Source organism: Xyrauchen texanus, chromosome 19 (genome assembly GCF_025860055.1).
Source record: "Xyrauchen texanus isolate HMW12.3.18 chromosome 19, RBS_HiC_50CHRs, whole genome shotgun sequence".
In the NCBI taxonomy this organism is placed as follows: Eukaryota; Metazoa; Chordata; class Actinopteri; order Cypriniformes; family Catostomidae; genus Xyrauchen; species Xyrauchen texanus.
The window spans coordinates 30,627,027-30,641,341 of record NC_068294.1 but is presented as its reverse complement, the minus strand read 5'-3'; the positions used below and the strand labels follow the sequence as shown (position 1 = coordinate 30,641,341).

The window sequence follows — 14,315 nt, the reverse complement described above, 5'->3', positions numbered from 1 at the left end:
GTGAAGTTGTTGATACTCGAGTGGATTGTAGTTTTATTCCAGCGTTTTAGTACATTAAAAAAAAAAAAGTTAATTACTTTTCTTACCCGCCATGTCTTTCTCAAGAGCACCATTAAAGAGGTTTAACGAGCAAGTTGGTAAGTTTCACGTTTTTAAGATATTTAACTTGAATGAAGCTGACAATGCAAGTGTTCTTTATACACAGTGTAATAGTTCAAACTAATAGTTAAATTAATCTTAATATCTAATGTATTAATGTTTTTATTACATCTGAATTTCAAAAACAATTTATCTTGCAAGGGTTTTAATTTCCTATAGTTTTTTTCTGCCTGGTGTTCTCTTTTTGTTGTGATGGGCCATATTGATCTGAAATGTAAATGACTCTCCAATTAAATCAGCTTATTTTTCAAATGGTACATTAGCACATTTTTACAACTAAAAGAAGTTAAATTTTATTTCTTGAAGCTCAAAACATAGATATCGCATCAAAAATTCAAGCCAGTGTTAAGACTTGATCAGCAGGAATGTGCATGCCAGCATCAACTACAAGTCAGATCAGTAGAAACATCTATCACTGTTCAGATGTCTCATTGATTATGAGCAATAATACTGATTAATAATTGATTTTATCCCCAGGCTGTGCCCCTCCACCTGGTACCTATGATGTGAAGTCTGGTGAACTGAAGGGAGCTGCATCATTTCATAAAGCGGAGCGCTTCAGAGCTGCTGCCAAAAGTGAGTTTTGTTTTTTCTTATTTTGTTTTTTCTTATTTTTTTTTAAATCAGCTAATTTTGTAATCTGTGGGTAAAAGATGAGAAGCTTTTTAGCTATGTCACTGATTGCTGACTGTCTTTTGAATGCCATCCAGCAGATTTACCTTCACAATCACCCTCAGAAGAAGTTCCAATGTCTCCAGTACGGAGGACTATGTCTGTTGATGGTTTGGTAAGAGCTGTATGAATACCCTGTTGCCCTTTTTAATCTACACTACCAATCAAAAGTTTGGACACGTCCAAATTTTAGAATAATTGTAAAGTGATTAAAGATACGAGATTAAACACATGGAAGCATTGGTATCATGTATCCTATCCAGTCCAACACAGTGAAAATCTAAATAGATTATTTCAAATTTTGGTTTTGTACAAAAAGTTTCATGCCCATGCATGGGATTAATTGCTTTATATTTGCCTACAAAATAAATTTCAATCACTTTAGATCAAATTGATTTGGAGATCATGAGAAAAAAATGTATTCAATAAACTTTTGACTGGTATAGTTTTTACAGGGCCACCTGTTGCAGAACTTAATTATTATTTTCCTCTCACAGGAATTTAGTTCCAAAAAGGATAAAAATGCCTTCACACTTGAGATGAAACATCAGAGACTACTAGAGAAAGAGGTACATATCAGAAAAATAACTTTTGTCTTCATGTAAGATTTGAAGATTTGTCCTCAAATATATTACCTACCTACAGTTCTATTTTAGTTGACTCTGGTGTCCGTGGGTGAAATTGTACAAGTAGAAGGTAGCCTTTCCTCGATGGTCATTTTGTGGCAATTTCTATATCCATTTCTCTTAACCTTGACTGTTACTGCTAATGCTGGGGTGTAGATTCGTTCTTTGGTGCAGCAGAGAGGAGAACAGGACCGTAGAATGCTCACCCTTGAGGAAGAGCTGAAGAAGCTGGAGTCTAAATTACTTGCAGCTGTCAGAGAGAAGACTGGCCTTGCATCCAATGTGGCTTCTCTTGAGAGGCAGCTTGCAGAGTTGAAGAAAGCTAATGAGTTTCTGAAGACCAAGGTGTGTGGTCTTTTTGAATTTGGTGATTTCACACTCTGATGTGTTTTGAATAGGCCACTGTTATCGGAACATAGAGTGTTTTACAGAATAACGTCTTTGCACATTGCTGCCTTTCTTTTTTACAGGTCTCTGCTGATATCACCAAGAAGAAAATCAATGCACTTACCATGGAGCTCATTGAGGCCAAAAATAAATTGGATGCCAAAGACAAGGCAAGTCATCTTGATAACTTTAGACATGCAGGAGGTACATTTTGGTATCTCTGAGTTTGTAAATGTAATCTGCTCTTGGGTCTTTTTGAACAGGAGCTGAGCTACCTACAGATCAGCTCAGAGGGTAAAGTGAAGGTCTTGGAAACTGATCTGGAGACTGCCAGAACCACTTTTAGGGTTCTCCAGGAGAGGAACAAGGATCTTGGTAAGGGTGCCTTGAGGAACTGGAAATGTATAATACATTTTATAAGTTAGTTTTTTCAGAAAGTCTTATTTGATAGAATCTGAAATAAAAAACCATGTCCAGTGTGGCTCCTAGCAATGAGAAATCATTTCGGAGGAAAATTTCATCTGGAAGGTTTGTTTCGATGAAGCCTCTCAAAAGACAATTCAGGATTTCATTGGTTATCTTAAAAGAATGTATGGCATATTAGTGGTGTAATGTTTTTATTTCTATTTTAATATAGATAGTCAAAGTTGTCTTGGGTGGTTTAATTTTGAATTAGTTCAACTGAATCATTAAGAACAACTGACAACCATAAATGGCTCAACTCCGCTTGTGCCTAACAACATCCTTAAATAGTCCTTTCTTGTCATGACTTGTTTGGGACACACTCACCCTGTATTTTTTAATTACTCCATGTTTCTTAGTTGTTGTCAAGTTGGTAATGCAAAGCAGTCTTGTTCACACATAGCCATGTGAATATATATACTATGGTATTACAAAATCTCTACTGGTTGGTACATTTCTACTGTTGAAAAGTCTGTCGTCATACCGACCAACTCTAGAGAAAAAACAAAAAAGGCAGTTTTGCTGATTGTTAAACTTTTTTTTTTTTTTTTTTTTTTAAAAGAGGACCTTCATCAAGAGACAAAAATTCAAAATGAGCATCTTGAGGATGAAATGGATAAACTGCATGGTAAGTTGCATGTTATCATCTCTGTGTGTTTTATGATGCCATATAGATTGGCTACAAACCACTTTTATCTGTCTTCTACACATTAAGCCATAATCCAGGAGCTGAGACAGGAGATCAAGGCACTGCAGAGTTACCTGGACTCAGCAAATGAAGAGATTCAGGTATGGGTTTGGGTCATCAGAATATGACTTTCTCAGGCCATTTGACATTTACTTACCACTTAAATTGAATCATGAATTTTTGAAGAGCTGCTTGTTTGAGATGAGCCTTCTGTCTCACTCGTCAAAGGATTTGCGGATTAAGCTTCAGGACAAATCCAACGTGGAGCGCTCTGTCGCTGATGCTCAAGAGAACCTCAGGTTAGAATGTGTACATTTTAATATTGTTGTCTTGATAGCAGCATCAGTGTTCTTGTTCTCATTTGGCTGTACCTTGTCTGTTCAGTGACATTGAGCAGAAGTTGGAGAAATGTACTGGAGAACTGAATGTCTGTCAGGAGGTGCTAATGGTAAAGGAAGAGGAGCTCCAGAAGTTTCAGCAGGAGCTGCAGGACTCCCAAAAGGATCTTGAGGAGAAAGAGAGGAAGATTGAGCAGCATGTGAATGAGTTGCAGTCCTCTAGGAATTCACTGAAAGAGCTGGAAGAGCAGATGCAGCAGGGAGCACAGGATCTTGAGGAGTCTCAGATCTTGGTACAGCAGCAGGAGCAAGAGCTGGCTCGCGTGAAGGAGATCCTGAGGAGAACCGAGGAGGAGCTGGATCAGCGTGTGGCACTCATGGGTGAGCGCTGCTTGGTGCTGGAGGACGAAAGAGGTGAAGAAAAAAAATGAAGCTTATCTTCAGATATTGTGGATTCTACTTTTTTTGATCCCAACCTTTTCAATTATTTTGTGCAGCCAGGACACAGGAGGAGGGTCTGCGAAGGGTACAAGAGCTCAAGGCAGAGATCAGTTCATTGGAGGAGATTAGAAAGACTGAGGAGGAGGCACGTGAAAAGCTAAAGGAGGAACATTCTTCACTGACCAAACAACTGGAGGAAGAGAAGGTATGTAGAGAGGAGTGTATCAGTTAAAGGTGCCATTTACACCTGGTTTTAATATGCATCTAAAATCCATACAGTGATGCCTTGTGATTTATTCAAGCAAGCGTTTGAGTTTTTTTTACAGACTTTTAGGCATGGGTAGATCCCAACACAATATCACATGTGAAAATTAATTAAATTCATTTATACAGTAAGCAGTACATTTTTCTCTCTTCATATTTTCTTTACTGTGCAAAGGTATACTCTAAAGGTGTGTTTAAACAGACTTTATTGCATGCCACTTTGGATTTGGTACCTTTTTTTCATAGAATCATTATCGAACATACATGATAAACAATACATATCTTGATTTATAACTGCCAGAGTGGGACACTTAAGTATAGAGTGCATCTTATTAGACTTATGCAGGATGTACTCTGTAGTCTCTCAATCAGAATGTCAGCGTCTCCCTGATCGACTTAATATGGATTAGCCTAATGTCTCTTAAGCTCCTCTATTGTGTGTTGCTGCAGGCTCACAGCAGCTCCCTGGCCAGCATGCTTGAGTGCCTAAAAGATGAGACTGAATCTGAGAGGAGACAGCTGGGTGAGGAACTGGAGGATGCACTTGAGGAGCTGTCAGAGCTGGAGAAGCAGGAACAGTGCAGTGAGGAGGCCATCCAGAAGCTCACACAGGAAAAACAAACACTGGAGCAAGAACTAAAGAAGACCTGCACTGAGCTAGAGAGGTGAGAACCACTCCTAACTGAGCTGAGGGGGGATCATGTCTTTGTTGAAAACTGACCAGTATTGGGGTCTCGTTCAACAGGAAGTGTGATGAGGTGCAAGCCTTGGAACAGGCTCATGTGATGGCAATGAAGAAACTAGAAGAGGATCACCACAACTGTCTCGCCAAGCTAGGAGACATGTCCACCGACCTTGAGAGGTAACCGTAGTACTTAATTGTTGTTGCATTATGTTATAATTGTATGTTGGCATGTAATGGCCAAACATATTTGGTAATATGCTAGTGTGGGGTGAAAAAACTGTATGTTGCAGTCAAAATCTTCTGAACAATATAGATCAGCCGGTTATGTAATAATTGATACAGGCCTGTTGACATCATAACTGAAGTACTTGAAATGAATCAACATTGAATCAGTTGGAATCAAATCAAGAGATATCAGTGAAGAGACCTAGCCTTACTCTCCATAGTCATCAAGTAGAACATTACCTACATTTTTTTTTTAACCACAACTAACCATTAATTTGGTCATCAGGTTTCTCCATTGATGTTTTTCTTTTAATTTCCAACAGCACTAGACAATGTCTGGGAAAGCAGAAAGACCAGGCTGACGCCCAAACTCTACAGCTGGAGGAAGAAGTTAACAAACTCAACCAACAGTTGCAAGATGACCAGCAGAAATTCATAAATTACCAGCAAATGCAGGATAAACAGCGAGAGGAGTATGCTAGGTCAGTATCCTGCTTCACATGTAGCTTGTGTAACTTGCAAATAACAGAAGTATGAGTCTTCTCTTTACAAAAAAGACTATACTGCTATCCTTAACAAATGTTCGGTTCTCATAGCTAAAAAATTTGGTTGAGAATAATTAAAGGTTAATGTATAGTTAGTCAGTCAGTCATAGACCTTATTCACAGTAGTCCCATCTTTGATTGTGTTTTTGGATTTCAAAGAAATTTCAGTACAAAAAACTCAAGAAAACATGAGTTGTGGAAAATTAGGTGTTATCTAGGAGCTTTTTGATGGCTGTATACACAGTGCATGTCATTGAAGAGACGGAAAGTCTACCCCTATACAGCCTCATTTTCATTCCCATCAAAAATGAAAGATGGCGCTACATTGAATAAGGTCTATTTTCTCTAAATAAACCCAGAGAGGCTCCCCCTTGTATCACCCTGTACTTACTGGGCATTTTCCTGCTCATTACATGGCTACGGCTACTTGACAAATAAATAAAAGGACATTGATTTTATATGATATTATGTGAGATGAAAGTGAATGTGATACAAGAGACTAGAACAGCTAGTTTATTGCTCATTATGCAAAAATATTTTACTGCTGATTACTACAATTTAGGGCTGGTATTGATACACATTCGATTCCGATTCACAAGATTTCGATATGGATTCATCTGGGTATAATTCAGTTATGTCCCTTTCGCTTGCATATGAAATAATTTATCTCCCAGGTAATGCTGTTAATTATACAGGGGACCTTCTATCTTGGTACATTACGAAAATATAAATTTTACTAATTATATTTTATTAGTTTTGCATTATCTTGATCACATTTTGGCTTTTTAAAAATGATAAAATCGATGTATTCAATCAATAAATAAGATATATTGCATATAGAATTGTTTGTTACACGTTTATTGTTTAATGGCATTATTTGTTCTATTTACAAGTATTTAGATTGTTTTGTTGAACATATGCAAAAAATCGGTACTGTCTCTTTAACGAAACCACCAATTCTGTAAAGAGCATCTGTAGATGAGTTCATGTTAACGAGAGGACGTTTGTGTATTTGTATATTAGGTGCAATATCTGTTTATTAGGATGGTATTTGTGTTGTGTTGTCTGAGATGTGTGCGTTGAATATACTGTGTTGTGACCAAACACCAAGAAAAATTCCTAATACATGTAAATGTATATGGCGAATAAAATTCTTCTGACATGACAAAGTCAATGAAGTTTTTTCGACTAAAGGAGTGGGAAGCATGGCTATAGCCCTAGTCAGTGTGATGGGGTATTTATCACAGTGTGATGTGTGTTACAGGATGCTTTTAGAACTTCAGACTAAACTGGCTCAGACAGAGGAAGTGTTGAAGCATGCAGCAGAGACACAAAGTAAGGAGCTGAGTCGCCTGCAGGCAGAGGTGGAGCAGGAGAGAAGAGAGAGGGAGCGGGCTCAGACTCAACTGCAAGATGAACAGAAGAGGAGGGAGTCTGTGGATGCCAGCAGGCTGCAGTGCCTTGTGGAGGATCTGGAGGCAGAGGTTTCTGAGCTGCACAGGCAGGTGGGCGAGGAAAGAGCCACTGCTCAATGTCACGCTGCAGCATGGCAGCAGGAGAGACAACAGCTATACAGACAGATGGAGGAGGAGAGACAGGACTTCCGCAAACAAACTGTAGAGGCACAGCTGCAGAGGTGGGAAAGTCAACTCAACTGTATCTAGTCCTAGATGGTGTCCTTATGAAGTCTGACATGCAGTGTGCATATCCATATGCATTGTTATTATTGTATTTAATCAGTCTTGTCATCTATGTTTTCACCCACAGCAAATGTAACGCTGAGACTGAGCACTGGAGAAACTTGTATGAAGAGCTCTATGCTAAAGTTAAACCATTTCAGGTACACAGATTTTCTTCAAAGAATTTATATAATTGTATTTATACAACTTTTCCTCTGTCCACTTATATTGTCCTTTTTTTTTTTTCTTCTTCACAAAGTAAGAATGGTCATAATTTAGTACCCTCTCTCTGACCTTTTAAAATAAAGGCACCGCAGCGAAAAACAGTCTGTTTAATTCTATGTCCTCTTTGCATGTGAAATGAGTAAGGGCACTGCATATTTGCTGTCATGTCCAATATATTTTGTGTTTTAGATGTGTGGTGGGTTCACAAAACTATCCACACTGAGATGAGCCACACAGACTATTAATGTCAGACTTAAATGCTAAGGGACATTATTAAAAAATAAACTTCAGGTGCTGCAAAAGGTCTACTTCTGCCAACCTGTGTTTTTTCCAGTAGCAGATCGACAGGGGCTGAAAATGACAGATGATTTCCTCTCTTTTTTTTTTTTTTTTGTCCTCAGGAACAGCTGGACAGCTTTGCAGCAGAGAGGAACGCCTTGCTGAATGAAAAAGGTTCTACGCAGGCTGAGCTGAACAAGTTAGCTGATGCTTACGCCAATCTGATGGGCCATCAAAACCAGCGACAGAAGATCAGGCACATGGTCAAACTCAAAGAGGAGAACTTTGAGCTCAAACAAGTAAGGCTTATGTATACATGTATGAGTCTGCACTGTAGTGTAACTTAAAGGGATATTTAACCCAGAAATTAAAATTCTCATTATTTACTCACCCTCATGTTATTCCAGATGTGTAAGACTGGGAATTGTAAGGATTTTAACTATTCTGGTTCCGAATCCTCTTAACAATTCCAGTTCCTTAACGATTCCAGTCATTCTTTTATTACCTTTTTTAAAATAATTATTTAAAAATGAGAAATGCAATTATTTAAGTATTCACTACCCTCTGCTATCTGAGATCATTTCAGATTTCTACAGAGCAGAAATTAATTTTATACAGTTCTTGTAAAATGTGTGTTTGCAGACTTTTAGAGACCTACTGTATTTACAATAATAGATCCGTACTCTATTTTAAATAAAGAAATCTAAACCAACAAAAGATGTGATGGCATATTTCATTTATTTGTTTTATTCTTTTATAAAATAAAATTCCACTTATCACAACAAAACTTGTGTATCTTTAATTATACATTGTCATATGAACCAGCAGTCTGTAACTGCACTGTTGATTTAACGGAGACACAGGTCATCATTAAATAAACAGTAACTGTTCCAGAGACAGTTTAGACTATGTTTTGTAGCCTAATGTTGTACTTCAGGCTTGTCAGATTTCAACAGTTCTTACTTAATTTTGAGTTGGACATTTATAACTTGCACATCAGTATAAGAATACTTGCATACTGGACTATAAATGGAAGCACTGTATGTTTCGCGCTGTAGATTCAAAAGAGCTGGTTCGAGATCGGGAATCAAATACACTAGTACACAGGATGGTGTTACAGCCGGGTCGGCGGAAAATTGCTCACAGTAGAACCGTTAATGGAGCCGAAAGTTATAGTGATCATACGATTTTGGTATTTTTATTTTTTTTTTAAGAATGGAACTGGTTCTGAATAACATTTCCAATGAGTTCGGTTCCCAGCCCTGCAGATGTGTATGAATTTCTTTCTTCTGCAGGGCACAAAGATTTTTAAAACAATATATCCCCTCTATAGAAGTATTCGATGCAAGTGAATGGTGGTCAGAACTTTGAAAGTCCAAAATAGCATACAGTATTAAAGCAGAATAAAAGTAATCCAGTGGTTATATCCATGTCTTCTGAAGTGCTATTATGGGTGTTGGTGAGAAACAGATCATTAATTAAGTCCTTTTTAACTATAAATCTTCACTTACACCTCCTTTTTTTTTTTTTTTGCAATTCACATTTTTCATGCATATTGCCAGCTACTGGGCAGGGAGGAGAATTTATGGTAAACGGAACTTAAATATTGATTTGTTTCTCACCCATCCCCACAATATTGCTTCTGAAGACATTAATTAAACCACTGGAGTCATGGGTTTATACAAATCTAGTGTGGCATGAGGGTAAGTAAATAATGAGTGAATTTTCATTTTTGAGTGAACTATATCTTTATTGTTGTCAGTATTCATGGTTTAGAGTTTTCAATAGGGAAGGACACAAGTGCCTGTGTGGAGACCGCAATTATTGATTTAAAAAATTAAATTATTGTGTGACTTTTGAACAACTGATGGAATGGAACAGCATGCAGTGGTATTGAGACTCCATGGCTCCCCACCAAACCCCAATCCCAAATGTCCAAAATCCACAGGCCTAGTTTTTAGTTTGTTCTTTCTGCATAGCTGACCATGTCCATGTTTGTACATGTGTTTCTGCAGGAGACGTCTAAGCTCCGAACACAAGTTGGAAAACAGAAGCAAGAGCTGGATCGACTCAAGTCATGCCAGGCGTCTCATAGATTCGACCCCAGCAAGGCTTTTAAACATGAGCACAAAGAAAACCAGCAGCCAACCACAGTTCTTACACCGGGTGAGTTACTTGAGTACAGCATCAATGGACAATAACACCATGTCCTAAACAGACATGATGCAATACAATTCCAACAACAAACATTTGTCTATCCAAGGTGAACATGGAACTGCTGTGTGTCATGACACAGTCACAGTCAAATTAGAACATACTTGGTGTTTAAAATAAAGTTATGAGAAGTGGGATTTTGGAGCAACAAGATTTCACGGTGGGTGGAGCAAGCCAGTGCAACGCCACAGAACTAGAAACCAAGCAATTAACACCTCGTGCTGTCGCTCGTTGCTTGTGGTCAAAAATTCGAATTAACTTGAAAGATACTGTGCAATATTATTGTCGCATTATCACAGCGTCTGCTTAGAACACAGTTTAACTTATTAACTCATGTCATATTCATATAAAGTTTTGTGTATTTTCTCTATAAATTACATGTAAATTGTCATCTTATAATGATACTTTTGTTTTCTTTTCAAGGTAACAAGAAACTGCATTAAACTTTTTTGGAGTGACCCTGGAAGACTTTTCAAATATTTTAAGTTTAACATGAACACTGTGACGGGATAGTCCAGCACATAAATGTCTTGACTGTGTCCCTCAGAATTTAGATCTTATTTATGTATGTTATATTTGTGTTTTTGCTGATGTAATACAGAGACAATTAGGCTAAAGCATTGACATCTCCCTTTCTTACCACTGATGTAATGTGAAAATATTATTTACTTAAGGTTTTCAGTAATCTAGTTTTGTTCAGCACTGGGTATGTTAATAAAGTTCAGAGTTGGTTACATTTTTATTAGGATAAAATTCCTTATACATTGTTTAAGGAACTGTTCAGATTTATTCATCTTAGTCTGGAAGTCTATTTGTCGGTATATTGTCAGCATTTGTTCTTTTGATTTATTGTTGTTAGTTTTAGTTAGTTTGCTTTTCTTCTGTCAGTAGGTACCACAATGTACTACAAACCCCTTTTATCAATTTTAAAAAGGTAGAAAGTTGATTGCCTTATTTTTTTTTTTTAAATAAAAGACTATGGCCTTTTTAAACAGTTTGTTTCTCATTTTAATTGTATACTACTAAGGACATTTCATTTTAAGCATTATGTTATCCATTTCTTATCAGTTTGAGAGGTGAAAACCAATGAAAACCTTCCAGCAGAGGGTGCCAGAACACCACAAGAGAAACCAGAATGTTTCTTTGTCAGATAAAAAAAACTTGGACAAACTTTTTTCTTTTTTTTTTTAAAGACCATTCAAATTGACACACAAAATCATATTATTTTCTTGCACTTTATAATTTATTTGTAAAATCTTGAACGTTCACCTAGCATTTATGCTTGTTCACAGAGAGAGTTTCAGCTACAATAGTCCTCCAGGTGATACATGGTGCAGGGCCTGTGACAGCACTGTTCCACTATCCCTCTCTTCATCTTCATCACATTCTCTTTTAATGGATCAGCCTCCACTACCTCATAATCCGCTAGATTTGAGAGCAAATCTGAGAGGATAGGGGAACACTTATCAATACTTCAACTATGATAAGCAAATCTTTATCAGTTTTGATACTCTTGCACGACTACCAGTAAAATTTTGGACTCTAAAGCCTTAAGTTTGACTGCTTAAAATTAGTTTTCGTTAACAAACCAAAAAATTAGTCTGGATAGTGCAGGTAAAGCAGCAATTCTGTTTAAAATCATCCTAGGTGGGTATGTCATGAATTTGGATGAAGCTAAATATATGATAGTTTTGATTTGTTTGAATATTTTGGGCTCTACATAATCCCATTTGTGTTCATAGTTAGTTTTTTTTCTTTTTAACTGTCACTCCAAAAAATGGAAAATGGTAATAACAAAGAATGAGTAGGTGTGTCCAAAGTTTTGACTGATAGTGCATGTACATCTAGTTTAAACATAGAATCCTCACGCAACAAAGCCTTCAGGTCCCTCTTGCTTCTGTTGGAGTAAAAGAAACCCTTGGGCCCACAGACTAGGTAAAGCGCATCCACCAGGTTGGAGCCACACAGGTGCCGTGATGGAGTAGCGACTGATCCAGGCAGGAAGGCCAGCAGCAGGATTATTGCTGCTGCCTGTAGCAACAGGACCATGATGGGCAGAAGCTGTGGAAACAGGCATGTACAAGCTGCCCGGAATGCTGCAAAGGTGAAGAAATTATATAAATATGTATGAATAGAGTGCAAATGCTTTTGGTTAAGTTAATCCTAAATTGTAAAATAGTAAAGATTTGGTTGTTTAGTGTTTTTGTGAGCCAGAAGAGGAACAAAAGTGTGTTTGGTTTCCTACTTACCTTCCCAGATACAGCAGTCAATCAGAAGTGGCTCAGACTGGAACCGAATTTGACCCCTTATATAGGTTCCCCTTTGCCAGGGCCCTTGCTCTTGATGGCATCAGCGGAAAAACAGAAGTTCCTGTGTAATGACATGACTCCTTATGCATGTCATCTCGCTAAGAAGTATTAGGAGTACAAGGCCACCAGATAATTGTAATGGGCTTTATTATGTTCAGATTAAAATGTACAGGCCAGGAGTGTATCTCAGTTCAAAAGTATAATTTGTTTGTCAAATCTATCTTGCTGAATGATTTATTAATGAGTGTTTTGAAAAAAGTGGTGACTAACTAAATCAGGCAACATGACAAATGAGAGCAGGAAGTAGTTTTCAGAAATGTTAGATTTGTGAGGAACTATGATGAAAGTGGGAATTTTGAAAGGAGAGAGGCAGGCAAGGTGTCTAAAGCAGCACAAGGGCTTCTGCGAAAGAGACTCCTGGGGGGAATGTGTGAGGTTGCAGTTGAAGAGCAACAGCATCTTCACCTTTTAAGTTTCTTCAAATGTTAACGCCAAAGCACACACAGAGACCGGTCTAAGTGAACCCCTAAGGTAATGCGATGATATCTTTCAGTTTTGCCTTCAACAGAGAGGTATCTGCATGCCACAAGGCTGTTATCATGGGACTGTGAATAGAGCTTTAATCAGACTTTTAATTGATTACCATTTTACATCAGCAATGCAGATGCCCTTGAAATTAAAATGTAATTGGAAGTTAAAGGAATATTCTAAAAGCCCTGAAGAAGTCCTTACAATGAAAGGAACTTACAGTAAAAAGCAGCTTCCACTTATACTAATGAACCTACAGTATATTGATAAATGAATATTGGCTATCCATGAGGGATGTACATGTACCTCTCTCTCTCTCTCTCTCTCTCTCTCTCTCTCTCTATATATATATATATATATACAGTATACAACAATAATGCCATAAATAGTTTTTATTTATCAATTAAGTCCAGTAAACATAACAAAAAGATAAATCAATATTTGGTGTGACCACCTTTGCCTTCAAAACAGAACAAATACTTCTAGGTACACCTAGACACAGTTTTTCTTGGTTGTTGGCAGATAGGATGTTCCAAGCTTCTTGGAGAACGTGCCACAATTATTCTATCTATTTAGGCTGTCTCGATAGCTTCTAACTCTTCATGTAATGCTAGACTGACTCTAGCCCATGCCAATTGTTACAGGGCTCCCTGTTCTATTTTATTTGCAAAAGTAATGTTTGGAAGTCTAAAATACATATTTCCTATTGACACACTAAAGATGAAGATATAAATAACCATCTAAAGACAAATGTTTTTGTAAAACATCTTATGTGCCTAAAACTTTTGCACAGTACTGTATACACTATATACAGTGATAGTCAATAGTAGAAATGATAATACTAACATATCTGAATGCAAAATGTTGACCAACAGTGTTTGGTGTAAACAGATTACAAAGTAATTAGTTACTGTAATCTAATTGGTTTTTAAATTAAAAGTAGTGTAACCTGATTCTTATTGGTCAACAGTGTTGGGTAAATTACTCAAAATGTAATTCACAACAAATCACTAATTACTTCTGTAAAATTGTGATCAGATTACTTAGTATTAAAGTATTTTAGAACCGTAACTTTAAAGTAAAGTAATTAGTAATGTCATAACTTTTTTGCTAAAGTAATCAGTTAAGAAATGCGATTAAAATTTTTGGTAACACTTTGCAGTAAGGTTCCATTAGTTAACATTACTTAATGCATTAGACATCATGAACTAACAATGAACAATATATTTTTTACAGCATTTATTAATCTTTGTTAATGATAGTTAATCAAATTAAAATTATTAATTGTTAGTTCATAGTGCACTAACTAATGTTAACAAATACAACTTTTGATTTAAAAAATGTATTATTATATGTTGAAATTAACATGAACCTAGATTAATACATTCTGTAAAAGTATTGTTCATTGTTAGTTCATGTTAAGTAATCTTGTTAACTTATGTTAACAAATGGAATCTTATTATAAAGTGTTACCCAATTTTAACAAGTAATTTGTTGTGGCCAAAATATTTTTATTGTAATGCTATAATGATTACAGATATGATGGCAGATATTATAACAATACTATTTTGGCTAAACTGTTTTCTCAA

The 14,315-nt window shown here is 36.8% G+C and overlaps 2 protein-coding genes across 5 annotated transcripts; one reads left to right on the top strand and one right to left on the bottom strand.

Annotated features, from left to right (window-relative positions):
- Positions 1–10,866, top strand: LOC127660031 (hyaluronan mediated motility receptor-like). 4 transcript variants are annotated; one of them, XM_052150085.1, is made up of 20 exons: positions 1–137; positions 637–735; positions 873–946; positions 1,329–1,400; positions 1,614–1,802; positions 1,928–2,014; positions 2,108–2,219; positions 2,869–2,934; positions 3,022–3,095; positions 3,223–3,293; positions 3,379–3,746; positions 3,830–3,978; positions 4,488–4,702; positions 4,783–4,899; positions 5,271–5,429; positions 6,757–7,128; positions 7,260–7,332; positions 7,798–7,974; positions 9,691–9,841; positions 10,313–10,866. In XM_052150085.1, the coding sequence occupies exons 1-20, from the start codon at positions 92–94 to the stop codon at positions 10,330–10,332; spliced, it is 2,691 nt and encodes an 896-aa protein (XP_052006045.1). In that variant the 5' UTR covers positions 1–91; the 3' UTR covers positions 10,333–10,866. The 4 variants fall into 4 exon arrangements, with proteins under 4 accessions (XP_052006045.1, XP_052006043.1, XP_052006044.1 ...); XM_052150083.1 differs by having other exon boundaries at positions 3,181–3,293; XM_052150084.1 differs by having other exon boundaries at positions 870–946.
- Positions 10,867–11,115: 249 nt separating this feature from the next.
- insb (preproinsulin b) lies at positions 11,116–12,176 on the bottom strand. The gene is made up of 3 exons (XM_052150253.1): positions 12,139–12,176; positions 11,758–11,985; positions 11,116–11,332 (listed from the first exon to the last, which is right to left on the bottom strand). The coding sequence occupies exons 2-3, from the start codon at positions 11,936–11,938 to the stop codon at positions 11,190–11,192; spliced, it is 324 nt and encodes a 107-aa protein (XP_052006213.1). The 5' UTR covers positions 11,939–11,985; positions 12,139–12,176; the 3' UTR covers positions 11,116–11,189.
- Between the last annotated feature and the right edge of the window lie 2,139 nt (positions 12,177–14,315).